We start from the raw sequence: 26,998 nt of genomic DNA on the forward strand, positions 1-26,998 counted from the left end.
TTTTTTTAACAAACGATATTATCTACGTTAAAAATATAAAATGTGAGCTTAACCTTACAATTGGCTAACAATAATGTGGTTCAAATTCGTCTCTGGCAAGAATTGAACCTAAAACCTCTAACTTACAAGTGAAAAACAATATCACTAGACCATACTTCTAAGTGACTTAATTTACGCACTCTCAACACTCGCTAATCGTACTTTTTTTTTCAATTTCTTTTAATTAAATAATTGGTAGAATTCATTTTTGTGCTAGCATATGTCTCCACAGTGTATGAACATTTTTTATTTGGTATGTGCTATCTACACACGCTTGATAGCAGACCTTTTTTATTTTTATTTTTAAAATGGCAATGAGAGAGCGAGAGAGCAAGAACATGGGAGTGGGAGTGGGGATGGGAAGAGGAGGTTATATTAATAGGTAGTTTGGATAAACCATTTGATAAGTGATAACTATTTCGTTTTCAATTTTATTTTTTTTTTAACTTTTAAAAAAAACTAAAAACTAAACTTGTTTAGTACCTACTAGCATATGCCCACATAGTCAGTGTGTAACATCCCACATCGACCAACAAAGAGGTGGTGATGTGCCTTATATGTACATCCTCTCCTCCCTATAGCACGAGGCATTTTGAGAACTCACTAGCTTTTGATTTCATCGGAACTCCGAAGTTAAGTGAGTTCAAGCGAGAGCAATTCTAGGATAAGTGACCCTTTGGAAAGTTCTTGTATGAGTTCCCAAAAACAAAATCGTGAGGGCATGGCCCAAAGTGGACAATATCGTGCTACGGCGAAGCCGATCTAGGATATGACAGATTGGTATCAGAGTCACTCTCCCGTGTGGTGCGAGTGTGCCGAGGAGAACGTCGAGCCCCTAAGGGGGGTGGATTGTAACATCTCATATCGACCAACGGAGAGAGGGTGATGTGCCTTATATGTACATGCTCCCCTCCCTATAGCATGAGGCATTTTGAGAACTCACTGGCTTCGAATTCCATCGGAACTCCGAAGTTAAACGAGTTTGAATGAGAGCAATCTTAGGAATAGTGACCCACTGGGAAGTTCTCGTGTGAGTTCCTAGAAGCAAAACCGTGAGGGCGTGGCCTAAAGCGAACAATATTCTGCTATGGTGGAGCCGGTATAGGATGTGACATAGCGTGTGTGTGAACATTTTTTTATTTTTGCTGATGTTAAAATCATATGTGGGTGATGCTTTAAAAAAAAAAAGTAAATTTTGTGTTCTTATAATTACTAAATTGCTAATAATCTTTATTTATGTTCAATTTTAATTAGAGGGTTAAAATAATAATTTCTTAAAGTTTTGGTTGATAACTAGAATTCTATTAATATGTAGTTTAGATTTCAATTTTAAATTTTTAAAAGAAAAAGTAAAACCTACTTTTTGGGTTTCTAAAATTTATCCTTGGGTTGATTTTAGTTTTCATTTTATAAAAACTGAAAATAGTTATAAAAAAAATATATTTTTTTAGATTTTAGAAAGTAAAAATATAAACTGAAACTGAACTGAAATGGTTATCAAACAAAATCGTAGCAAGACACGAAAGTTTGAGCTTGCAATATCATTTTATAATATTTTGTGAGATTAGGTACGAAGTAATACAATACCCCTTGACTTTAAGCGCACATTGACACCAAGTTAAACAAACAAAAGAAACTTTACCTTGACAAAATTCATATCGAATTTACATTGACAAAACAAAAATTTTAGTACATAAATTGATAATTTCAACAAATCAAATGTACGATATATCATACATTGATTTGGTCTTACAATGAATTAGCAATAATATAGCTCAAATATGCATTTGGTGAGAATCAAACTTAAGACCTTCTCACTTACAAGTGAAAAGGAATATCATTAAACCGTAGTATTAAATAACCATTGACTTTTTTTTTTTTTTTTTAACAAACGAAGGGAGGAAAAAAAACAAAAAAACTTAACTTCACAATGGTCTTAGCAAGAAAATTACAAACTTGAATATTAATGGAAGGACAATTATATGGTGTGTCATGGGTCCATTGACAAAAATCTAGGTCCACGATGTGTTATGAAATGGGGTCCCAGATACTTCTTGATAGCCATCCTATAAACTTGAAGTATGATTCTCTTTCATTCTATCCTCTCATATTTAAACAGTTGTGATTATACCATGTTTACATTTTGCTTTGAATTTTTTATATTGAGAATAAAAACAAATAGAAGAGTATAAGAGAATGAAATGGAATGAGATGGTAATAGGAGTGGAGAGAACTTTGAGCATATGACGCGTGTCCCAGGTTGGAGTGGAGCTAACACGAAGATTGCCAAATTTGATATGGGCACACAGTTTGTCCACAGGCATGAAAGCGATGACATCGTAATTCGCAAAATTTCGAATGAACAACCGAACTCGTAAGCATCTGATCCATTTATCTTACTGGAATATTACTCGATGCTCCTCCGAATGCATCACCGAAGCAACAGCTAATCAGAAGATGCCACCACATCGTAGGCACTGCCGCACTGGGCAACCCCTCACGCGCCAATGATTCGACACATTTGATAATATATTCGTAATAGCATATGACTAAATTTTTAAACTGAATTTGTAAATTATATGATATGTTAGAAAGTAAATACGTTAATTAATATTTAAGTAATAATTTAATAATAAAACCACCTCATATAATTAAGTAAATTTGATCTAAAAATTTGGTCACTCTAGTATTACACTAATATACCCACTCGGCATTTAGAAGGAAGCCTAATGTGGCTTGTCGTTAGGCAGAAACACGATTGTCAATATACTGCCTACAAACTGTGTGTAAACATTTTTATTTTTTTTTGTGTGTAAATGTTTACATTTTTTTTACCATCGATTGCCACACAAATTGGCACAAGTTTTTATTAATACACGCAATAACCACATACATAAGGTATAATTCTTTCGTATTAAATAGTGTGAGCAATTGTATCAATTTTATATTATGGGTAGGGCCTCTCCGGAGTCAAAACAGGTGAATAACCGTGATTTGCCATCAGTTTTTCCTCTTTTTAAAAAAAGAAAAATAATTTTCATATTCATATTCAAGAAAAACTTTTGCCGTCCTACTTAAATGTTGGGTAAAATAAACTCACCACTTGGATAGTTCATAGAACATTAGGTAAATTTTTGTTAATTTAGCTAACATTTGGCTTCAACAACTTTTTTAACCGGTCAATTTAATTTAGCATATCTATATAATATTTACTATTTTAATTAATTGGGAGACCATAACTTGAGACCTCTTTGAATAATAGAAAGGTATGTAGTATTAGACTATGAGTTTGTTATATGGTATCACTTTGATACGGCAAATCATATTACAATTGTTAATTTGTGGTATCAATATTTTTTGACAAGAAAATTTTGGAGTATTAGTTTTTGAACTTTTGATCCAATTGTTACATCTTATGACAAATTTAAGAACTAATAGTTACGAATTTTTAATTATAAAGCCAAAATTTATATCGACAAAAGCACAAAAGATCAATGCTCAATTTTTATTCTTTAGGACAATGACGTAGAACATAACATTATAACCAACCTATATAACATAACGTTCAAAATAATATCATTTAAAATTTTATTTTCTATTACAAGCATATAACGATATTGTACACTAAAGGATACTAAAGGGCCGGGAAGAAGAAGAAAGATAAGACGATAATCAGACAATTTGTCACTTACTTTACAAAAAATGGAGATGTTTGGCCCTCCATAGTAGAACGGAAAATTGAGTGTGATTGATAATATAGGAGCCAAACTCTTACAGTAAGTCGAAAATTTTGAGTGTATGAGAGCTATTTTTATTTTTGATTTCAATATATTGAACTTATAAGTGTGAAACATGTATACTAAATAACAAGAGAGAAAAAATAAATAGACAGTCGTAAAATAGAGAAAAATAAAAAGCGGAAGGGCTTGGTGTAATACGAATTAAACACATAATACAGTCAAATTCCTATAAATTACTTTACATAATTTCAAGATAAGAAAATAGAAAAAAATTTAAGAGCGTGGTGTCCCCTCCCCAGAAATGCGAGTAAAACAAAGCGATCGCTCGTCCATACACACGCACACGTATGATTTGGCTCCATTACCAAATCCACCGAGCTGAGTTTCCTTCCGAATCTTTCCAAGCGTCACCGTGAAACGGTCAATACGCAAGCAATCGCAATTACAATTAAAAACGCCACCACCTTCCTATAAAACTCCGTTAATACATAAAAGATCAGCTCCTTGAAATTCAGACCCAGAGAGAGAGAGAGAGAGAGCGAGAGAGAAAGTGGTAGTAGTTAGCAGACCAGAAAATGGGCAGCAGCGGAAAGGGCCTGACAGTTCTGGAAGTGGGAGCCGATGGCGTGGCTCTCATCACCATCATCAACCCACCTGTCAATTCCCTCTCAATCGATGGTACTTTTCTTCCCTCCAAATTTAACCATCAATTTTTTTTTTATCTTTTGGGATTAAATTTGATGTCTTTTCTTTGATGGGATTTAAGTTTTATGTTAAACTACTATATGTTTCAATTGTTATTGGATAGCTGAAATTATTACCATTTGATCCATAATTTGATTCGAATAAGTATACTGGCATTAAGAAAAACGTGTTCAAATTATACTAATTACTCTCCCTCTCTGTGTATGTTTCAGTGTTATTCAGCTTGAAAGACAGTTATGAGGAGGCCTTGAGAAGAAATGATGTGAAAGCGATTGTTGTAACAGGCAAGTGGGGCAATTTGGTTATTGTTTTTCATGATCTGGGGCTGTTTGTAAATGAAATCGTGTTGTTGGTGCAGGTGCTAAAGGAAAATTTTCGGGGGGTTTCGATATTACTGCTTTTGGTGGACTCCAAGAGGGGCAGAAGCGTATGTTTAATATATTTTTGTCTTTTTTTTTTTTTCATGTTTGTAATGTTCTAGTAAATGGTATTGCATTACTACATGTGGTATTAAGTTCCTACCTCCCTTGTTATGTGTTGCAGAGGAGCCGAAGCCCGGTTTTATATCCGTGGAGGTTATCACTGACATTGTTGAAGGTGAATAATTGTTTTGTTTTGTGTTTTTTACTTATTATTTTTATCCCTTTTACAAGAAGGGCTTTGCTTGAATTGACCACTGTGATGGGTTGCATGATTTTCCAGGTGCTAGGAAACCGTCAGTTGCCGCCATTGATGGCCTTGCACTGGGGGGAGGTTTGGAGGTGGCAATGGTATGTGTTGTGTTGCACTTGTTTCTTTTTTATTTTATTATTATTTTTTTTTACTAAGGCTTTTATGCTGGATTTTTTGGATGAAAATTTGATGTTCTTGTGTCAGGCATGCCATGCCCGAATATCGACTCCTACTGCACAATTAGGGTTGCCCGAGCTGCAGCTTGGGCTCATTCCTGGATTTGGAGGTATGGCTACGATTTTTGAATTGATTAACATAATTCTATATTGAATATAGTGAAAGCCTTGATTAAAGATATGGTTAGTTATCAATTAACTGTGCTAAGGCCTTGTATCAAATACTACATTCATCTGGGTTGGGGGTCGAGCCCGTCCCTTGTCCTGTGAACTCATCTTACTGGCCATGAAAAGAGAAAAAAAACAGAAAAAGAATACAGTGGCGTGATCATATCAGAATGTATATGACATATTGGCTTTTGAGATGATGCTGAATTTTCGCAGGAACGCAACGGCTTCCACGTCTTGTTGGAATCTCAAAGGCACTTGAAATGATGCTGGTGTGTTGTGTGTTTGGTCATTTCTGAACATCTTAATATCTTGTATGGTCATGCTGACTTTATTAATACTGATTACATTCCCTCCCCCATTTCCTTTTGTCTGTGCCCAATTAGACATCAAAACCAGTCAAAGGGGAAGAGGCTCATGATTTAGGCCTTGTCGATGCTATTGTTTCACCTGATCAGTTGGTGAGCACTGCACGTAGGTGGGCGTTGGATATCCTGGAGCGTAGAAGACCGTGGGTTGCTAGTCTTCACAAAACTGACAAGTTAGAGCCCCTTGGAGAAGCTAGGGAAATACTTAAATTTGCAAGAGCTCAAGTCCGGAAGCAGGCTCCCAATCTCAAACACCCATTGGTTTGTATTGATGTTGTTGAGGAGGGTATAGCTTCTGGTGGTCGGTCTGGACTTTGGAAGGTCCTTATCTGTTTCAATATTCTCTTTCATTTTTGCCAAACGTATATACTTGCAATTTATGTTTCTGGCTAGTTCAGGAGGCTGAATCATTTCAAGGACTTCTGCGGTCTGACACTTGCAAGAGCTTAGTCCACGTCTTCTTTGCTCAACGTGGAACATCAAAGGTTTGACACACAACTTTTGCATATTCACCTCTAAAAAATAACTAACCTGCATCCTGTGATGGAATTTTAAACTGGATCATGAGCTTTAACTTATATCTCTACTGTTAATTTGAAAAGAAAAAAAAATCAAATTCAACTATTTTATATTCCTATTGAAGTAGAATGATTGTGTGGATGTTTAAGTTTGGTCTATACATTGTTATTTAGCTGTTTTTTTAGGGAGTTTGAGGAAGTTTTGAGCCATGCTTGTTGAATTGCTTTAACTTGGTTGAAAATTTATTCAAACACACGTCTTTTAAAAATTGGAATTGCTCTTCGGAGTAACAATTTTAAATGAACAAACGTAGGATGGTATTATTATAAAATCGGTTACTAACTGGTATTCGGCCATATCATAAAACCACCTTTGCTTTGATGACTTTTGAGTACTTGACTCATCGTCTCATAACTGTATATAGGTACCTGGGGTTACTGATCGTGGTTTGATGCCTAGACGAGTGACTAAGGTTGCTGTCATTGGTGGAGGGTTAATGGGATCTGGAATAGCTACTGCATTGATTCTTAGTGGTTATCCGGTGATCCTGAAAGAAGTAAATGATAAGTTCTTGCAGGCTGGGATTGGTAGAGTCAGAGGTGAGGCTAGAAGTCCTTTTAAAATTAAAGCTTCTAGTTTAGTATATTATTGATATTTGCTTCTAAAAGCTTTACCTTTCACATATTTTCACACGTATTTAGTAGTAACAATGCTTCTAAAAGTTTTATTCTTGTAAAAATTATAATAAAATAATATATGCTTGTAATCTTTGTTCCTGTGTATAATACCACAATATCAGCTTTTGTTAAGTATTTATGATGGCAATCTGCTATAAGTTGTCACTTTTCTGGTTCAGCCAATCTGCAGAGCCGCGTCAAGAAGGGGAAAATGACCCAAGAAAAGTTTGAGAAGACGACCTCTATTCTTAAGGGTGTCCTGGATTATGATAGCTTTAGAGATGTGGATATGGTCATAGAGGTAGTTCTTAAAGCATGTTCGATTTCGTTCACCCTTATGTTGTGTTGGTCGGTGGGGGAAATGGTCTGACATTCATCTTCTATGCTTGAAATAGGCCGTTATTGAGAAGGTTTCTCTAAAGCAGCAGATTTTTGCTGATCTTGAAAAATATTGCCCACAACACTGCATACTCGCAAGTAATACTTCTACAATTGACTTGAACCTCATTGGAGAGAAAACCAAGTCTCATGATCGGATTATTGGTGCCCATTTCTTTAGGTAATGCTATAAGCTGTATAATTGTCCTGGTTCTCTCTTTTTTCCTCAAATTGCTAACCGGTGAACTGCTTTGTGCTCTCCACGCAGTCCGGCACATGTCATGCCACTTCTGGAAATTGTTCGTACTAATCAGACGTCTCCCCAAGTTATTGTTGATTTGCTAGAAGTTGGGAAAAGAATAAAGAAAACCCCAGTGGTTGTTGGGAATTGCACAGGATTTGCTGTGAACAGAATGTTCTTTCCTTATACACAAGCTGCTCTCTTGCTTGTTGAACGTGGTGCCGATGTTTATCAGATTGATAGGGTAATCACCAAATTCGGAATGCCTATGGGCCCATTCAGGTCAGTAATACTTTTATGGAAACTTATGATCCGGTGGCTCCCGCGCTTTGCCACCCTTAAAATTTCCTTTTTTTTGTCATTGACCTGAGTTTGATATCCTATACATTCATTCAGATTGGCTGATCTGGTTGGGTTTGGCGTGGCAATTGCAACTGGCACACAATTTATTGTGAACTTTCCTGAGCGGACATATAAATCAATGCTAATCCCTTTGATGCAGGAGGATGGGAGGGCAGGTAATACTTTGTTGTTATGCTTGTAGTTGGCAAGTGAATATTTATTAACCAACTTCTTACTTAAATTCATATATCAGTAAGTATTTATCAAATTTTCGCATAACAGAATAGATTCCTTACATTCTTATTGTTTTAGGTGAAACTACTCGAAAAGGGTTCTATACTTATGATGACAGGCGCAAAGCTAGCCCAGATCCTCAGTTGAAAGGATATATTGAGAAGTCAAGGAGCATTTCGGGTGTTTCCATAGATTCTAAGGTCGCTCTCTCTTTCTTTCTCACTTGCTCACACACACACAGACACCATCTCCCTCGTGCAATGGCTGACACTGTCTGAATTATAAGTAACGGTTCTGACTCAAATTTGTGACAATCTGAACTCAGCTACTGAAGTTATCAGAAAAGGACATTGTTGAGATGATATTTTTCCCTGTCGTAAATGAGGCATGCCGGGTGCTTGCTGAAGGCATTGCTGTGAAAGCTGCCGACCTTGACATTGCTGCAATTATGGGCATGGGTTTCCCACCATACAGGTTTGTATAATTTGTTGAGAATACCTTCTTAAACGCCCTAAAATATGTAATAACTTGTTGGGGCATTTCTGTTTAGGGGAGGTATCTTGTTCTGGGCTGATTTACTTGGATCCAAATACATATATTCACGATTGGAGGAATGGTCAAATACTTATGGTGAATTTTTCAAGCCTTGCGCCTATTTAGCTGAAAGAGCTTCAAACGTGGCTTCTCTGGTAAGAATTCTGAACTGTTATGTGTTTATCATATAGTTCCATCGATGGTATATAAATTTACAGAGTGTTGCATCATAAAAGCTGTTTAGTAAATCCATATTTTGGTTATTCCTGTGCTGTAAGTTTTGTCTAAATCTTTTGGTTGAACTTCTCGCTGATTTCCTGGTTGAGTAAAGCTACAAAATCTGAACTTTATTAGAACTTACAAGCCTCTTACGTTAACTTAAAACCAACAGGCTTATATTCCCGTACACTTCCTTTTTCCCCGTAACATTCTTGATATTGTACTTCTTCTGCAAGCCTCTAACATGAACAGATTTGCACGATTGAATGTCATCGTGATTCACCAACCCAAGAACAATTTTGGATTGTCGGAATTTCTAGATTGGATTAGCGGTTGTGGTATATAATGTATCTGTTGCTGATTCTGCATGCGTCTAATAGTGCTTTCCACTGCTTCATTGCAGAGTTCTCCGTCGAAGCAATCAAAATCTCGGTTATAAGAAAGTTTCCAGTTGCATTCGAATCCACGGTTACGATTTTCTTCAGTCCCAAGTATCAATTTCCTTTCCATGGTATGAAAGGATGTGTAACAAGTGAGCGTGGGGATAATTATCTTTGGAATAAGGGGTAGGCAGGATATAATTATTCACAGATGGTTTCAAATCGAGTTCACATTGGGTTTTCTTCCTGAAAAGGGGAATTTGTTTTGTGTCATATTCTTACTAATTAATTTTAGTAGTAGAATTCTGTACTGGCGATGGTGTGGTAGCTCTCCTTTCTTTTTCCTCATGAGAATTGAGAAGCGACTTGGCACGGCTGCCGACGTACAGTGTCATGGTGGAGTGTTGTGCGAATCATGTCGTAAAGAGAGAAACTTATATGACATATTATTGCCATGATGGGACGTGGAAGTCTGGTTCTTCATACTAGTTTTTGGTCGCACCATTCCAAATTTACAACTACATGGATCAATATGATCCGATCGTTAAGACTTATTATCTTAGACACGCGGAAGGGAAGGGAAGGGAGGCGAAAACTAAACCGTGATACGACGCTCATTGAAGTGACGTGATGGTGATTTATTTCTGTATACCGGTTTTATATCTCCCTCTCCCCATCCGTGATGAAGGATATGAGATTACGACGCAGATTGAGTAAGGATCCGAGATTGGGTCATAACATTGGTATCATCTATTTTGATCCTGGTCTCCCTTTTGTATGCCACGCTCCACCAACACTTCTCTCAAATCTGCCATGGATGCTCGTCTCATTGCCCTGGAATCCTCCATCGATGCTCATTTCACCTCGTTGGAATCGACCATCGCTGTTGCTCTGTCTGGTCAAACTATGGGTATGGATGCTAAATTGGCTGTGGGATTTGAACAATTCTGATGCGAACTCGCTTTCACCGGTAAGGGGACTTCTTCTGTGGATACTCATCCTCCGAATGCCGAACGAGTGCCTCTTCCTCTGATCTTTGCTGAGGACGCTGATCCTCGAAGCTTGGATACTCCTCTTCATCATCAATGTGAAAATTTCGACGGCAAAGGGTTCACCCCTCGACCCCAGTGGCAACAACACGTGGATTTCCCACGCTTCAGTGAAGGCGATGACCCACTCGCCTGGATCTATAAGCCGGAGCAATATTTCATTTATTATTCTGTCCCTGAACATCAGCGAGTTGTCACAGCTTCCTTTTACTTGGACAATGAAGCCTTCCATTGGTTTCATTGGATGGATTGCCTCCATGCTACACCGACCTGGAGTGATTTCATTAAGGCTGTTTGCCAAGAATTTGGCCCTTCTAAGTTTGAAGATTGCACTAAGTTATTATTCAAACTCTGCCAAACAAGTACCTTGAAGGATTGCATCCTTAAATTTCGTAAGCTTGCTACTCGTTCCTCTGATGTTGGTCCTATGTTATTGCAGAGTTGTTTCTTGGGTGGGTTGAAGAAGGAAATCAAGCATGAGGTTAAGTTGTTTAGACCTATTTCTATGCATAAGGCGATTGTTTTAGCTGTGCAAGTTGATCGTAAATTTAGTGATAATAGAAAAAACTAACTCTCGAGTAGCACTAGCTTCAAAACCTTTAGTCCCTCCAGTGACCATTGTTTTCCCAAATAGACCCAAAGTGGGGACTCTCCGTTGTAAAAAAAACTAGGGTAAATCTCAGTTTACTACTCTCAAGTTTCATGGTTTTCAACATTTGATACATGAAGTTTTTTTCATCCCAGAGTCATACCTAAAAAGTTAATTTTGGGACAGTCTCATACATTCGTTAGTCTGGCTGTTAAGCCTACCGTTAACTGATGATGTGGTACCCATGTGGACAATGACTGGGCATCACGTGTCATTAAGGGGTCACGTGATCATTTAAAATTTAAAAAAAAAAAAAAATCCCTTTTGTTACTCATCTTCCTCCCAGAGGAAGTTCGATCCGCCTATCCGTCCTAAATCCCCTCCTCCTTTCCCTCCTCCACATCCCACCCAACCTTCATCTTCTACTTCACCCTCCGGCTACCTCTTCTTCCTGATTAGCCGGACCCACCTTTCTTCATCAAATCACCACCGTGAGCATCTAATTAGCCTTCCCCATCGTCAAATTGCTGCGAGCGTCCAATTGCCAAACCCACATTTCCTCATCGTCAACGCTGACAGATCTACGGTCACATTTAAGGGCGAGCTTGGTGACGGCACAGCAGAGCACACGACCGTCGCAGCAGAACTCCAAACTAAATGGGGGTGCTCAAAGAGGTGGTGGTGTCCTTTACTGTGCCAATGGGACGACATTGTGCTAGGCTTGCAACTAGAAGGTTCATAAAGTGAACAAGCCCACGAGTTCTTCTATCTTCCCACATGCCCAATTTTGAGTTTATGATTTGCAGAAATTGTTGGGTAATTGAATTTTGTTTGAATTTTTTAGTTTGATTTTGCAGGTGGCAGTTGGGTAATTGGGTTTTGCTTGAATTTTTCAATTTGAAGTAGGATTTGCAGGAGGCAGTTGTGCAGCCTAGAAGATTTAGCTTTTGGTAATTTTAATTTTGGATTCCGGCAATTGGGTTTTGCTTTTGTAATCAAATTATTGGATGTTCTTGAAGGAGATCCAGAGTTTGTGTAAGAACTCTTCGTGGTCTCCGTCGGTTTTGAGGTATTTGCCAGAGGGTGAGGTATGAGAGGCAGGTTGGGTAGGACACGGAGGAGAGAAAGGAAGAGGGGATTGGGGACGGATGGACGGATCGAACTTCCTCTGGGAAGAAGATGAGTAACAAAAAGGATTTTTTTATTTTTTTTATTTTTTTGCATGTGATAAATTTTTTTTTAATTTTTTAAATTTTTTATGATCATATGGACCCCTTAATGACACGTGGTGCGCAATCATTGTCTACATGGGTGCCATGTCATTAGTTAACGGGAGACTTAACAGCTAGACTAACGGATGTATAAGACTGTTTCAAAATTAACACTTTAGGTTTGACTCTGGGACGAAAAAATTCATATACAAAATGTTGAAAACCATGAAACTTGAGGGTAGTAAACTGAGATTTACCCAAAAAACTAACCCCATATGAAATCCAACACAAGAATGAACAGGGGGAGTGTTGGTTCTGTGAAGATAAGTGGGTTAAAGGTTATAAGTGTCCTCATAAACAACTGTTAATGCTTGATGTGCTAGACTTAGATGGTCCTGAAGTTCTTGAGGAAAATAGGGGGATAAGGATGAATTACCTCTGGAGTTGCAGCACATGGAGCTGAGTGAATGTGCTTATTTTGGGAGGCAAACAACCAATCCAAACAATGAAGATTGAGGGTTTTGTGAAAAATCAACATGTGAGAATTTTGTTAGACTCTGGAAGTACTTATAACTTCATAGATTCTAGGCTACTCAAGAACTAGGGTTGGTCAGTCAACAACATTGAGGTTTTTGAAGTGATTATAGCTAATAGGGGCCATCTTAAAGGATTGCAAGGCAATACCACTAAAGATTGGGGGTTATGAGTGCACCATTGATCTGTTCCCTTTTCATTGGGAGGATGTGACTTGGTCTTGGGAGTACAGTGGCTCTCTACTGTTAGTCCGGTTCTGTGGGACTTCTAATTGATGACTATGAAGTTCTCAAAAGGGGGGATAACACACAAGTTGGTTCATAACGTTGTCAAGCAACCATTAGTACAAGAGATGTCCTTTCAGCAACTAGACAAAGAGTTTTGCAACTCTAATCTCGGCATGTTACTTTACTCGATGAACAAGGAGAAATTAGAGGCCTCCAACCTTACTCCACAATAGTTGACAGAGTTACAAGAGGTCTTGAAAGACTTTGAAGAGGTCTTTGTGATTCTTTCCAAGCTACCCCATTCGAGAAGCCATGACTACCAGATTCCACTGGCACCAGGAGCACAACCACGCAATATAAGGCCATACCATTATGGACCTTTGCAAAAGACAGAAATCGAGAAGGCTATCTATGAACTATTGGAGGCTGGTTTTATCAGACCAAGCCACATTTCGTTTTCCTTTCCAGTGTTCTTGGTTAGGAAGAAAAAAGGAACATAGAGAATGTGCATGGATTATAGAGAACTAAATCCTCTAACTGTCAAAGAGAGGTACCTATACCACTCATTAATGACCTATTGGATGAGCTCTTTGGTGCTTGTTTCTTTTCCAAATTAGATCTTAGGTCCGATTATCTCTAAATTTGAATGCACCTAAATGATATTGCTAAGACTTCATTTCAAACCCACGAGGGCCATTATGAGTTTTTGGTGATGCCATTTGGCCTCACCAATGCTCCGACCACATTTCAAAGCCTAATGAATGACATCTTCAAGGCCTATTTCAGGAAATTTGTTTTGGTGTTTTCCAATGACATTTTTATCTATAGTAAGACCTGGGAAGACCATGTATGCCATTTGAGAAAGGCTTTTGAAATATTGCAGCAGAACCAACTATTTGTGAAGAAATCTAAATGTGCCTTGGGGCAAAGTTCTGTGGAATACTTGGAACACATTGTCTCCAATAAGGGTGTTGTAGCTGATCCATCCAAAATATAAGCAATCCTAGATTGGCTCATCCCTGCAAATGTAAAACAGTTAAGAGGGTCTTAGGACTCACTGGATATTATAGAAAGTTTGTTCCTAACTGTGGTAGCATTTGTTAGCCCCTTTACCAATTGACCAAGAATGACATCTTTGGGTGGAGTCTAGCAGCTACCAAGGCCTTTCAAACTCTGAAGAAAATAATGGCATCACCACAAATATTAGCACTACCAGATTTTTCAGCACCATTTGAGCTGAAATGTGCTGCATTTGGGGTAGGTATTGGTGCAATTTTGAAGTAGAAAGGGAAACCCATAACATTTGCTAGTCAACCCTTGGGACATAGAAACCAAGCTTTATCCACTTATGAAAGGGAGTTAATTGCTATTGTTTTTGCTGTGAAGAAATGGCAAACTTATTTGTAGGGAAGATACTTTGTCATCAAAACTAATCACCATAATTTAAAGTACTTCCTAAACCACAGAGCCAATACCTTTTTTCAGTAAAAATGGTCTTCAAATTAATGGGTATGACTATGAGATACAATATAAGCATGGGAGGGATAATATTGTTGTTGATGCTCTTTCCAAGGAATTTGAACCTCATAATCAAATAGAAGGGACATTTAATCAAGTGGAGATGACTGAGTGCTTAGCAGTTACATACCCTTACTTTGGTTGGCTAGATGAACAAAGAAAGGAAGTGGAACAAGATAAATGGATTACACAGAAGATTAGGTGCAGGAGACAGCTTTTTCAAGTACACCAGTTCCTGGTTCCAATGCATCTAAGTTCAGTATTGACAATGGATTCTTGAAGTATAAAGCTCGAATTGTCATCAACCCTACATCCCATTGGAGATTTAAAATTATAGAAGAACACCATTCTACTCATGCAGCAAGTCACAAGGAATTCTCAATAGGGTTTTATTGGCCTGGAATGAAAGGTGATGTGAAACAGTTTGTGAATGAATGCCAAGTTCGTCAATTGCATAAATATGAAACCATGGCACCTCCAGAGCTGTTGCAACTTCTTCCCATTCCTCAAAAGGTATGGTCTGAAATCAGTATGGATTTTAGTGATGGATCGCCCAATTGTAGAGGAAAATCTGTGATCTTTGTGGTAGTGGATAGGTTCATCAAGTATGCACACTTCATTGCATTGTCTCATCCTTACAATGCTGCCTTTGTGGCTCAAACATTTGTGGACCATATATTAAAATTGCATGGCATGCCCATCAACATTGTGAGTGACAGAGATCCTATATTTCTTAGCAACTTCTGGAGAGAATTTTTCAAATTGTAGGGTTCCACTTTGAGTATTAGCTCTGGCTATCATCCACAGTCAGATGGGCAAACTGAGGTGCTAAACAGATGCCTAGAGACTTATTTGAGATGTTTTGTTGGAACACAACCTAAGGGATGGGTTAAATGGTTGGCTTGGGCAGAGTGGAATTACAACACCTCCTATCATACCTTCACTAAGTTCACACCTTTTGAATTAGTTTATGGATACCCTCTCCCTTATGTTGCTTCTTATGGATTGAGATCAGCTAAATTGGATGATGTGGAGCAAAACCTGCTGGAAAGGGATAAAATGTTGTCCATTCTCAAATCCAATTGCGTCCTAGCTCAAAACAGGATGAAGGTTTAAGTAGACAAACATAAAATTGAGAGGGTGTTTGCAGTGGGTGATTTGGTGTATCTCAAATTAGTCCCTTATTAGCTGCAATCACTTAATACACATTCTCATCACAAACTGCTTCCAAGGTTCTATGGACCTTTTGAGGTGCTGTAAAGAGTGGGAAAAGTAGCATACAAGCTCAAATTGTTGGCCACCACAAAAAATACATCCTATATTCATGTGAGTTGCTTAAAGAAACACCTCGGGCCACAAGTGATACCTGCCTCAGTTCTTCCAGATGTGAGAGATGATGGTGTGCTAATGGAAAACCCTATAACTGTGCTGACTTGAAGGCTCAACAAGAATGAAATGTTGCTGGAGTTCAAGTGTTAGTTCATTGGGAAGGTTACACCCCAAAAGATGCTACTTGGGAGGATTATGACACTTTTGTAACTAGATTTCCTGATTTTAAATTTGAAAAACCTAGTTGATAAGGTTTTTGTTTGAGGAAGGGGTAATGTTATGATTTATGATTAGCTTAATCACAATCAGGAATTACATAGTTCAAGTGAGACTTTTATTAAGAGAATAATTAGTTAAGTGGGTTTACTGCCATCTGGCAAGCGATGTAAGGGGAATATATGTACACGCCTTTGGTGTGAGAGCATCAACGGTCATTTTGAATTAAAATATCATTTTACAAAAACAATCAGGAGCTTAACTCTTCTTTCTCTCTTCCTTCCTATTCCTCCATTGTTGCCCATTACTTGCATGTTGAGTAAGGATCCAAGATTGGATCATAACACATGGGTCACATCAATTCGAATTACATAAGCTTTTCAAGCAAGCACCCCGAAATATGATGCCAATTTGAAGTTTGAACCCTATCAATGTAAGCCAAATTGTGGACATGCACGCTTAGCCCATTTATCTTTTTTTTTTTTTTTTTTAAAGTAACTTTTAGAATTTTACTTTAGAGCACTGCTTGATGGGGTTCGAGTAAAGGAATGAAGATCTCGAGAATTCTTTAATCGTGTTCATTTATTATACATTGTGCGGTAAGAAATCATTTAAAATTTTTTATTTAAAATTAAACACAAATAGTACCTGAGGAAAACTAACCGTACGATTTACGATGAACGGACACGATTAGAGGATCCCCTGGATCCTCACAAAGAGGATCCGGAGAAGATCCTCATTCCAAGTAAAGTACTCAAACACTAGAAAATTATTGCTAAAACAGTTCAAAACACTTCAAAGAATTAAATAAAGGTTTTCTTTGAAAATATTCTCAAATGTACGTATGAGCATCTTTAATAGACTCTCTTAATGAGTTCCCTAGCTAAATTTTAGAAACGATTTGAAAAAATTATCTCCAAACAATTCTTATCTATCTCCTAAGATAAGAATTCTCTACATAGCCCCAAGAAAAGCATCATTAGTCATTAGCGATGTGTTTGGGTTAATATTTAGCAGTTGGGTTTACAAGTGACAAGGTCCAAGGATGCCAGATTAAATGAAGACTTGCCCGAGGCCCAGTCGACCAGTGGGGAACAAATTGGCGCCTCCTCAATTAAAACATAGGCTATATGCCTATGATTGAAATGACAGATGACAACGACCAACCCACTATCAGCCTAAAAGCACTTTCTAGTGGCAATACAAGTAAATAGCTGATGACTCACTACCCTCGAAGAGCTTTCGGACAAGAACAAAGCCCATACAGTCAGGCTAAGTTGCCTATAAAAGGGGAAGCAAGCATCAGAGACAAGGACACTCAACCAATACATACAAACTCTGCTCTCAAGCTAGTTCATACCTCGAAAAACTGAAACTTGTCCAAATTCAGTCATTTTAGCCCTAGTTCCTTGGAAAAGCTACCATTTTGTCTACTGTAAAAACTCTACTACCTTTCCTTAGTATTGTAGTATCGATTTCCTCGCGTAGAACCTAGTTGTCTACCACCTCTTTTAGCATACAAACCTCTATAAACATAAAGAGAAGTCACAGCAAGACGTTCAAACTTGTTCGAGAAGGTGAAATCTTGCTCAAGCCTCTTTGTATGTACTTGTATTTAGAAGATCTGTCATTTTACATGCTTTTCATTATGTATTCAAGTCATTATCAACTGTTTTCTACTTAAGAAGTCTCATTCACGTTTGAATCTGCTTCCATTAAAAACAAACTGTGTTCAAGGAAATGGTTAAAAGGGTCCTGAACTCCCTTCATTTTGAACATAGAAGATTATAGACTAAAAGTCTTTGTTTACAAGGAAAGAAAAAGAACTTAATGTAGACTTAACAAATTTGTGACAATCCTTTGACAACAAGAAGTTTAAAGTAACTTGGGCCACAAGTAATTGACTTAAATCATATCTGTTCAACATCCGTTATACTGAGATAACAGTGGCACACCTAGCACTTTATTAGTTTTGATTGCGAGCCTCAAGGCCTACACCAAAGGCCTTACAAATGCACCTTTCAAACTAACTTTGAACTCTTCTTGCAATATAACAAACAACAAAAACTCGACCAACAACCAACCAAGTGCCACCACCCCTGTGGAGCCGTGCGAGGGGAAATCATTTAGCCTGAACATGATGCTTTTAATTTGTAGTGCATTCCTAGCAAATTTGGTTAAACTTCCACGAGCTTTAAAGTCCCCCATGCAAACATAGAGTTAACATAATATCATAATCAACTAGTTTTTAGTTTAAAGATATAATTCTCTTAACTTGATTTTGTTGAACGAGACTTTGTGTTTCTTTCAGTGTTCTAAAAAGCGGGCTAGGCGGCACCTAGGACCTGGGCGTCCGGCTGCCGCCGCGATTATTCCAAAAATGTTCAACAAATCAGCAAGGGTATTAGGCGGCGCCTAGGCGGTTCTGTTAAATATATATATACACACACACACACACATATCGTTGTTTCACAACATCGCCTAAAAGAGTTCACATAATATTGAAGAGAGAGAGAGAGAGCATCAGGGAAGAGAGAGCGATGCTGAATTAGAAAAATAGATATGCAATTGCAGGGATAAACAAGAAATTGACTTGGATAGTTGGGATTCCTTCGACCGAGCATGCAATTTTCTTTGATGCGCTTGGGAAATTTTACAAACGAAAAAGAAGATGGGCAGAGCAGGGAAATTTTACAAAGAAGAAGATGGGCGGAGCAATTGAAGGCGAGGAAGAGGAAACGGAAGAGATAAAGGCCTTTGCGTTTTCCAAGGGCTCAATAACCCATCCCCTCTCTTTGACGGTTTGATCGGTGTTCATTTCACTATTAATTACCCACCTTTACCTTTAGTCTCCAATTAATTACCCACTACCCACTGCTAATTTATAATTATAATAAAATAAAAATATAATTTTTTGTAAATGTCAATATGCACTTATTTACAAGATATATAAGAAAATTACCTAAATCCACCTAGGCCGCCTAAGCGCTCGCCTAGCCGTCTAAGCACTAGGCGCCAAGCCGCCGCCCGACTAGTGCCTAGCGTTTTTTAGAACTTTGCTTTATTTCACACAATTGCAAATGTTATCATATTATAAAAGTTTCTTCGTAAGTACCTGTACAAAACTTGAGTGAAAATTTAGCTTAAATGTTTATCATCTCTTTCTAACCCATCTCTCCAATTAATGAATTATCGACTAACATTTTACACCAAAAAAAAATTACAAGTTCGAAGCACCCTTCCTCTTTTCTCATTGTATTCTGGAACATTCCACCAAAACAATATGAATAACAAAAATATGCACGTGTAATTCACGTGCCAAGATTTTCACAATGCATGCTATATGTGTTTGTGTGTATATATATATAATGCAAGGATAAGGACCCCTTCCTGCCATGATCTATTTTCTATCGGAAAACGCACGGCATTTCGTTCGAGCACGTTAGCGCACATCTAATTAATTACATGTGATATATGCAGAGGGTCATTTTCTTCAAATCAAACGTGCGCATAACTTTGATCTTACGTAACATATATTAATAATAAAATGGGGCGTTTTGATATAGGTTTTTTAGTTTTTTAGATTAAACATATACTCCTTTTGAAAATTTGATCAAACATTTTTTAAAAATTTTGGTTATTAATTTCAGTTTTTCACATAAGTTTAATTTTGTTTAGAATTTTAGTTTTTCACGACTTCTCCTGGACATTTCGTTTTTTTTTTCTTTTCTTTTCCTATTATCCCTATATTTATGCATTTATTATCCATCTCTATGCATTTTTTTTTTATTGTTTGTCATATTTTTTACTTTTTTTGTGAATATAGTAGAATATTTATAAATAAATAAAAAAAAGAAAATTAGAATGCCCTACATCTTTTCTACAGTTGTTAGATTAAACATTCATCCCTTTTAAAGATTTGATTAAGGTGCTTTGATCAATTGCCACCTCAATAATTTTTTTTTATTTAATTTCCTTGTCATTAATTTAAATGCATTTATGACACACCCCGACCCAGAAAGTCCACTTGGACCCTGAATCAAGCTGTGCTGGCCGACACCTGGAAGGTGACGAAGCCATAAAATGTGATGGTGTATAAAAAGTGAATGAATTTGAATCTAAAAGTGTCTAAATACCAGAGTGCGCTATGAGTGGGAGCGAACCCATTTCACACGCGATGTCAGAGCATAAGTAAGGTACAGTAATGTGGGTAAGAATCATACCCTCAAAAATATCCATCAATACTAAGATTCGCCACATATTCTTGTCGATACAAACTCAGCAGCTAAAACCTGGAGGGCACCAAACAGAAGGTGTGAGTAAGCAATAAAACCAAGCTTCCCAAAGTTACTACCTCTCTAAAAGTAATGCCCCTAAATGTAAAATCCGTATCGTTTTCCATAAGACAGTACAACATATATACATATATCCAAACCATACTCAGAAATGACCAAAACCACGGTTTGCCATCAAATCCACCATACATTAATAAGTAGGCCAAATGAACTAAATCAATACAAAGTGATATATCAGTCAGAGTCATCTAAAATGACATGTACAACTTATCCGTATCTCATCAATCATGGCTAGCATATAAGTCGGAGTCACCTATAGTGACCTGTACGACTTATTCATATCTCATCAATCATAGCTAGCATATAAGTCGGAGTCACCTATAGTGACCTGTACGACTTATCCATATCTCATCAATCCTGGCTAGCATATAAGTCGGAGTCACCTATAGTGACCTGTACGACTTATTCATATCTCATCAATCATAGCTAGCATATAAGTCGGAGTCACCTATAGTGACCTGTACGACTTATCCATATCTCATCAATCATGGCTAGCATATAAGTCGGAGTCACCTATAGTGACCTGTACGACTTATCCATATCTCATCAATCCTGGCTAGCATATAAGTCGGAGTCACCTATAGTGACCTGTACGACTTATCCATATCTCATCAATCCTGGCTAGCCCATAGCTCAATAAGTATACCTGCACACGAGTCGGAACCACCTAAAGTGGTCTGTACGACAGGCCTGGGTGTAAATAAGTGCTACGATCACGTGAAGACTGGGCGAATAATCGCGGGTCACCTACGAGTCGGAACCACCTAAAGTGGTCTGTACGACAGGGCTGTGCACCTACCTTGAATCCAAGGTGAGCATAAGGTGCGGGAGGTGAACATCACGTGAAGGACTGTGCCCTGGCCACGGGCGGGAGCACTAACAACGGGGTGCAGGTTTATGAGCTCTCAATGCATCTCAATATAACATGTGCAACTCATGGCAACCAGTACGACAGTATCGAAGTTGCCTAACTCATAACTGTAGTCATGCTATAACGTAATCGATTCAACTAGTACCATAAACTCACCTGAACTTACCTGGGTGTCCTGAGTTCACCTTTGCACTTGAAAGCATTCCCAATAATTATATGCAAGTAATATACATATGGATATATCATGATGCAATCTAATACTCAACCATGTCGAAACATTCTCAATTATAAACAATACGGTGTGAAATGTACAATCAATAACGCTCTACTCCCGAACTACTTATTTTCAGGGATAATTATCCATAATAACCCAATTAACACTAATTAACTAACTAATTCACAAAACTAAAACTTGTCTTTATCAATTTCCTTCGCATTACTCAATTTCCCAAATAAGGCTTTTGTCTCAAATATTTTATGGCTGCATCTAACGTCTCGTTAGACTGCCTACGTACCCTAAACAGGGATCAAGCCATTCGTAGTTCATATAGGTACTTCAAGCATTCACAATAATTATATGAAGGTAATATACCTAATCAATTTAAAAGTATCGATAGAACTCTCAATAATATGCACAATAAAAAGGAAAAGATCCACTCACCTGGAGTCCACACTATACTTCTCTAGCACGCGCATCGAGGCGTCCTGAATGATCGGTCCCTGTGGCCAATTATCAAATCACATCTCAGAACTCTTATCCGTGGAATACGAAATTCACATATAACACAACCTCAACGACATTCTGAAATAGTTTGATACCCATTGACCACAAGTCAACCGTCGATCAAAGATCGACGGTAGGGTTTACAACCCTGTATAACTTGACCCGGAAGATCCGCATATCAGATTTTCAATCCACAACTCCCAACGATCCACAATATGTTTCTAGAATAACATATTAAAATTTCATTACGATCCAACGGTCAGATCTCCGTCAATTGCCTAAAACAAGTGGCCGTGAACATTTATTTTACTAACTTACAAATCCAATTTAGGAAGATCCGTAAGTCGGATTCCCGATCCGTAAATTCCTATAATCTTTAAATATTACATATTATAATGTATCCAATTTTGATGACGATCCAACGGTCGGATCATCGATTCACATTTTTATCAAGTAACGTATCATAACGAATTTAGGTTCCAACGATCAACCTACGTCATTCAAATGACAAAACTGAATTCAAGACATTTGACATAGCCTAAAAATAACATTGGCGGCCCACTGGCCACGCGCCGCCGCACGCGCCGCCGCGGGTGGCGGTCGGCCGCCCCGACTTGCCGGAAAATTCAACTATTTCCAAAAATTCTCAAACTTCACAGAAATGAAGATCTCAGTGAGTGGAGCAACTTTCATACCTGCCACGAAGTCCAAAAGTGGACGGAAGATGGTCAATTTTGCCCACGAAGCCGGCGGGTGCCTAAAACTTCCCGACGTCGATTCGTCGTCTACGGTGGTCCAACGGGGTCAAGGTTGGTTGGGTTTTGCTCCTGGGATGATGGTCTACAAAGCCCAAGTGGTGGCATCGGCCATTGCTTTGCCGATTTGCCGGAAAATCGAGAAAGGTGGCCGGAGCACCATTGATTTTCGTCAACTTTCGTGGCCTCAAACTTCCACATCCCATGGTTAATCAAGGTGGTTCTTGGGTGGGTTTTGTAGAGGGGAATGAGAGCTTCAAGATGGTGGTGGTGGCATCGAAAAACTCCACCGGAGTTGGCCGGAATCGGCCTTGGAACATGGGCACCCGCGGTGGGTGCGGGTGGACGAAAACCCATTTCCTCTTTTTTTTTTTTTTTTTTTTTTTTTTTCTTTTCTCCCTCCATTTCTGATTTGGCTTCCCCCACAAAGTGGGGATTTAATTTAAATAAACACTAACCTTGAATAACCAATTTCGAACGTCCGTAACTATACCGTTATAATCCGGACTCGCAAACGGCTTTCGCCTATAAGTTCGTACCAATGAGTACTACGAGGATATGCTAAAACAATAAGTCCCACATCTTTCAAGTCGATGGTCAACGGAAGTCAAAGTCCTTTCCTCTAGGGCAATTTCGTAAATTCACGCTTTTAAAATAAAATAAAAACGTAAAATTTGGAATGGGTTGTCACAATCTACCCACCTTAAGAAAATTTCGTCCTCGAAATTTAAAATCATCAGTCGAATGTAGAATACTCAAAATTAAAGAGATATATGCATCTAAATACATACACGAGGAAGACATCAAGTTATAGCGACTACATAAAAGAGGATGACATTCCGTCATTATCGGAGTGTTATGACTCTTCTTTCATGCCTCCAAATTCCTACTTTCCTTCTCTTTTACATAAACGTGTTCAAAGCATAACGCACTTCGCAATTTAGCATGTAGTATTTTTGGGTCAAGCCTAAACAACAATTAACGAATTAAATAAGTAAATACAATTATTAACGTAGAATAATCTACTTGTTTATTTGCTTAATAACCCAACGAATAAGTTATTAATATTATGGTATGCAGTTCACAATATCGACAATTCACTGTCGTCTTGATAAGCAAGTAACAATTCCCGAGGGTGCAATATTACCATCTTGCCCCTCAATGGAAAATACACATACCAGCCTCGATCGTACTCATTCACTACCTTCTGAGGCAACATCGTCAATAACATAAATTTTCTACATCACAATCTCAATTTGTTCGCAATAATCTGTTGTAAATCACAAGCTGCACATACAATATTTGTATTATATTTTGAAGGATACCATACTCCTAAACAGGAATGTAACCGTAGTTACCCATAATTCTAACAAAAGTATGCGTCCATTAAATATGCGATGTGCGTAAAATCTCCATACATCAACCCCAATGATACCATAGTTAACCCGAAATTGTAACTATGGTTACAAATGACTAGAATGGAGATAAAGATATACTGCAACCATGCTACTGGTGGGACAAACAAGATGCAACTCGTCCACAAAGGTCTGAGTAACTCATTTCAAATTAATCGTTAATCTACGGTTAGAAATGCGATACTGAACAACTTCCAATACTCAAAACCTTCATAACGACTTCCAAAAGCTTGGAAGTGAAACATGTAACACGATGAAATATAAATACACCAAGATGATAATCTTGTCAGGTTTCTATTTGTTGAATTTGTATAGAAGTCTAGGAGTAGTTTTCTCAAAAAGTCATCGTCCTCTGGACGCAATTAGAAAATTGTAGTTGCCCAAGGAAGTTTGAACTCTATATCCTCTATATCCCCACGACATTAATCAAAAGCAAGGTCCATCTAGAGTGAGGATTTATTTAAAACACATCAAAGGAAGCCTCGATTTTATCTCTTCCCTACTTCCACTTTTGATCACGTCACAAAGGGAACTTCTAAATCACATCACCCGAAGAGGTTGACTACATCCCACTTCTATCTTAGTGGTCTTCACAAGTGTCTTGTTGTTGAAATTTCAACACCCATTTTAAGGAAATAACTATTGCCAATACTTCAATTTTTAGAGCAAGAAGAATATTGTTTTCTACTTAAGTAAACAACCACCAATTAGAACATCATATAAGCGTATCATTGGTTTAGCATCACGATTAATGAATTTCACATTCTTTACATATACCACATATCTCGAACTGCGCATATAAAAAGATACTTCCTAAGTCCATTCATACAAAATGATTAAAATCATTTGAACCATTTCTTGTTAGATTAAAGGTAACTCTATATCAATACTCATATTTCCCAACTAAATAAAATATGACATGTTGGAAGTGTGCGAGAGTAGATACACGATTGTGCACTCATAGATGCTAATTTAATTCTACTATTGCCTCTGACAGAACTTAGCTTGTTCCAAAAAGTAAATGTAATAAAAAGTTCTAAGATCAATGAAGATTTGGACACACTTCTACATAAGAGTCCCAATCAATATTCCAATGAAATTAGAAATTGTTAATTCTAGGTCATAAGTATGATGGTTCATCTTTAGCGGTTCTACCACCGAGAAACATAAGCGTTAACATACTAAGAAAGTCTGAATCCGAATTGACTTATCACATCAATCGACAAACACCAAGCATCATCAAAATCTCCCCAGAGAAGTGTCATCTAGCCTTCGAAATAAGGTAATGACTGTTGACTTTAGGTCAATGAATAAGATGGTTCGTTTCAAACGGTTCTAATCGTGAAAAAAAAAAAAAAAAAGCAATATTCCATCATGTTGCCATACCAACTTAACAATGTGGTGATATCCGTGGTAAGGTTTTTGGGATATGACGCCAAAAGTATACGTCCTCGAATTTACAGTACTACTAACCAACTCTACGACACGAACTAAAAGGTCTTCACAGTTTCCTCGACACTCATAACAATCTAACAGTGAGATATCATCCCGCATTTCGATTCTAATGTCTACCTATGGAAGTGATCGAGAGGTGGTTAGTCAAAGGGTTTTCGTTTACATAGATAAGTGATAGGGTAAAAACAACAATCAGGAGTTTACCGTTCTATTACAAAGCTTATTTCTAAGCTTCCACGATCCTAATTTATTCGGCTCAAGCGAAGTAGTTCATTGATCCTAGGAGGATTTGATGATTGCTTTTCGGATTTCTACAACTACCAGGATATGACAACTTACATTCGCAAGCCAATTCTCACCCATTTAATAAGTACAACCACAAAAGCAAAAATCTGGAATAGCGTTGATTGAAAAATCCCAATGCTAGAAAAAGACCTTGCCTAAGATCTACTTCCAAAAAGACTTCATCGACATTCGATCTTCCTCCTAAAGATCCAACATGAACCCAAGTATGCTTGAAGATATTAGTGCTAATAAGGACCGACCAATAATTATCCCTCAGATGATCTTCCGCGAAATGTTACTAAGAAATCAAGACTAACTAAGATTTCCAATCTTTAAAGAATCAATACTAACGGCGGTAGGACAATGATAGAATTATTTGGTAATATCTCTGGCGATACATGATTATCAAAACATTTACTTAGGCCATCAACTCGCCTCACTTTTATACCTTTCCTCCACAAGGAAAATCTTCGTTTTAATTCTAAGGACAACCGCCAAAATGATTTTATAAAATGTCGTGAAGACAACATAATTGTCCAAAACTTAAGAAAAGTTAGCATACTTTTCCATATTCGACGAGGTGGCATCATTTGAACGTCAAACACAAAAACCAAGAGTGCTCACATCACGCGTGTGATGAACACAATACTGCCCAACATATGCTCTGATACCAAACTGACACACCCCGACCCAGAAAGTCCACTTGGACCCTGAATCAAGCTGTGCTGGCCGACACCTGGAAGGTGACGAAGCCATAAAATGTGATGGTGTATAAAAAGTGAATGAATTTGAATCTAAAAGTGTCTAAATACCAGAGTGCGCTATGAGTGGGAGCGAACCCATTTCACACGCGATGTCAGAGCATAAGTAAGGTACAGTAATGTGGGTAAGAATCATACCCTCAAAAATATCCATCAATACTAAGATTCGCCACATATTCTTGTCGATACAAACTCAGCAGCTAAAACCTGGAGGGCACCAAACAGAAGGTGTGAGTAAGCAATAAAACCAAGCTTCCCAAAGTTACTACCTCTCTAAAAGTAATGCCCCTAAATGTAAAATCCGTATCGTTT

General features: G+C 37.8%; 1 protein-coding gene across 1 annotated transcript; it reads left to right on the forward strand.

The window, feature by feature from the left end:
* The first annotated feature begins 4,130 nt into the window (after positions 1-4,130).
* Positions 4,131-9,702, forward strand: LOC103943676 (peroxisomal fatty acid beta-oxidation multifunctional protein MFP2). The gene is made up of 18 exons (XM_009354015.3): positions 4,131-4,457; positions 4,697-4,768; positions 4,843-4,911; positions 5,028-5,081; positions 5,187-5,254; positions 5,361-5,442; positions 5,717-5,772; positions 5,887-6,189; positions 6,267-6,353; positions 6,812-6,986; positions 7,244-7,365; positions 7,460-7,623; positions 7,711-7,965; positions 8,080-8,201; positions 8,338-8,459; positions 8,585-8,733; positions 8,810-8,948; positions 9,416-9,702. The coding sequence occupies exons 1-18, from the start codon at positions 4,355-4,357 to the stop codon at positions 9,449-9,451; spliced, it is 2,178 nt and encodes a 725-aa protein (XP_009352290.2). The 5' UTR covers positions 4,131-4,354; the 3' UTR covers positions 9,452-9,702.
* Positions 9,703-26,998: the final 17,296 nt, after the last annotated feature.

Source organism: the organism of the source record quoted next, unplaced genomic scaffold (genome assembly GCF_019419815.1).
Source record: "Pyrus x bretschneideri cultivar Hongxiangsu unplaced genomic scaffold, Pyrus_bretschneideri_v1 Contig6, whole genome shotgun sequence".
NCBI classification, from domain to species: Eukaryota; Viridiplantae; Streptophyta; class Magnoliopsida; order Rosales; family Rosaceae; genus Pyrus; species Pyrus x bretschneideri.

Coding starts and splice junctions, on each gene's coding strand:
- LOC103943676 (XM_009354015.3), top strand. CDS start 4,355: ATGGGCAGCAGCGGAAAGGGCCTGACAGTTCTGGAAGTGGGAGCCGAT. Junction 4,769..4,842: donor GAAAGCGATTGTTGTAACAG/GCAAGTGGGGCA, acceptor TTGTTGGTGCAG/GTGCTAAAGGAAAATTTTCG. Junction 5,773..5,886: donor AGGCACTTGAAATGATGCTG/GTGTGTTGTGTG, acceptor GTGCCCAATTAG/ACATCAAAACCAGTCAAAGG.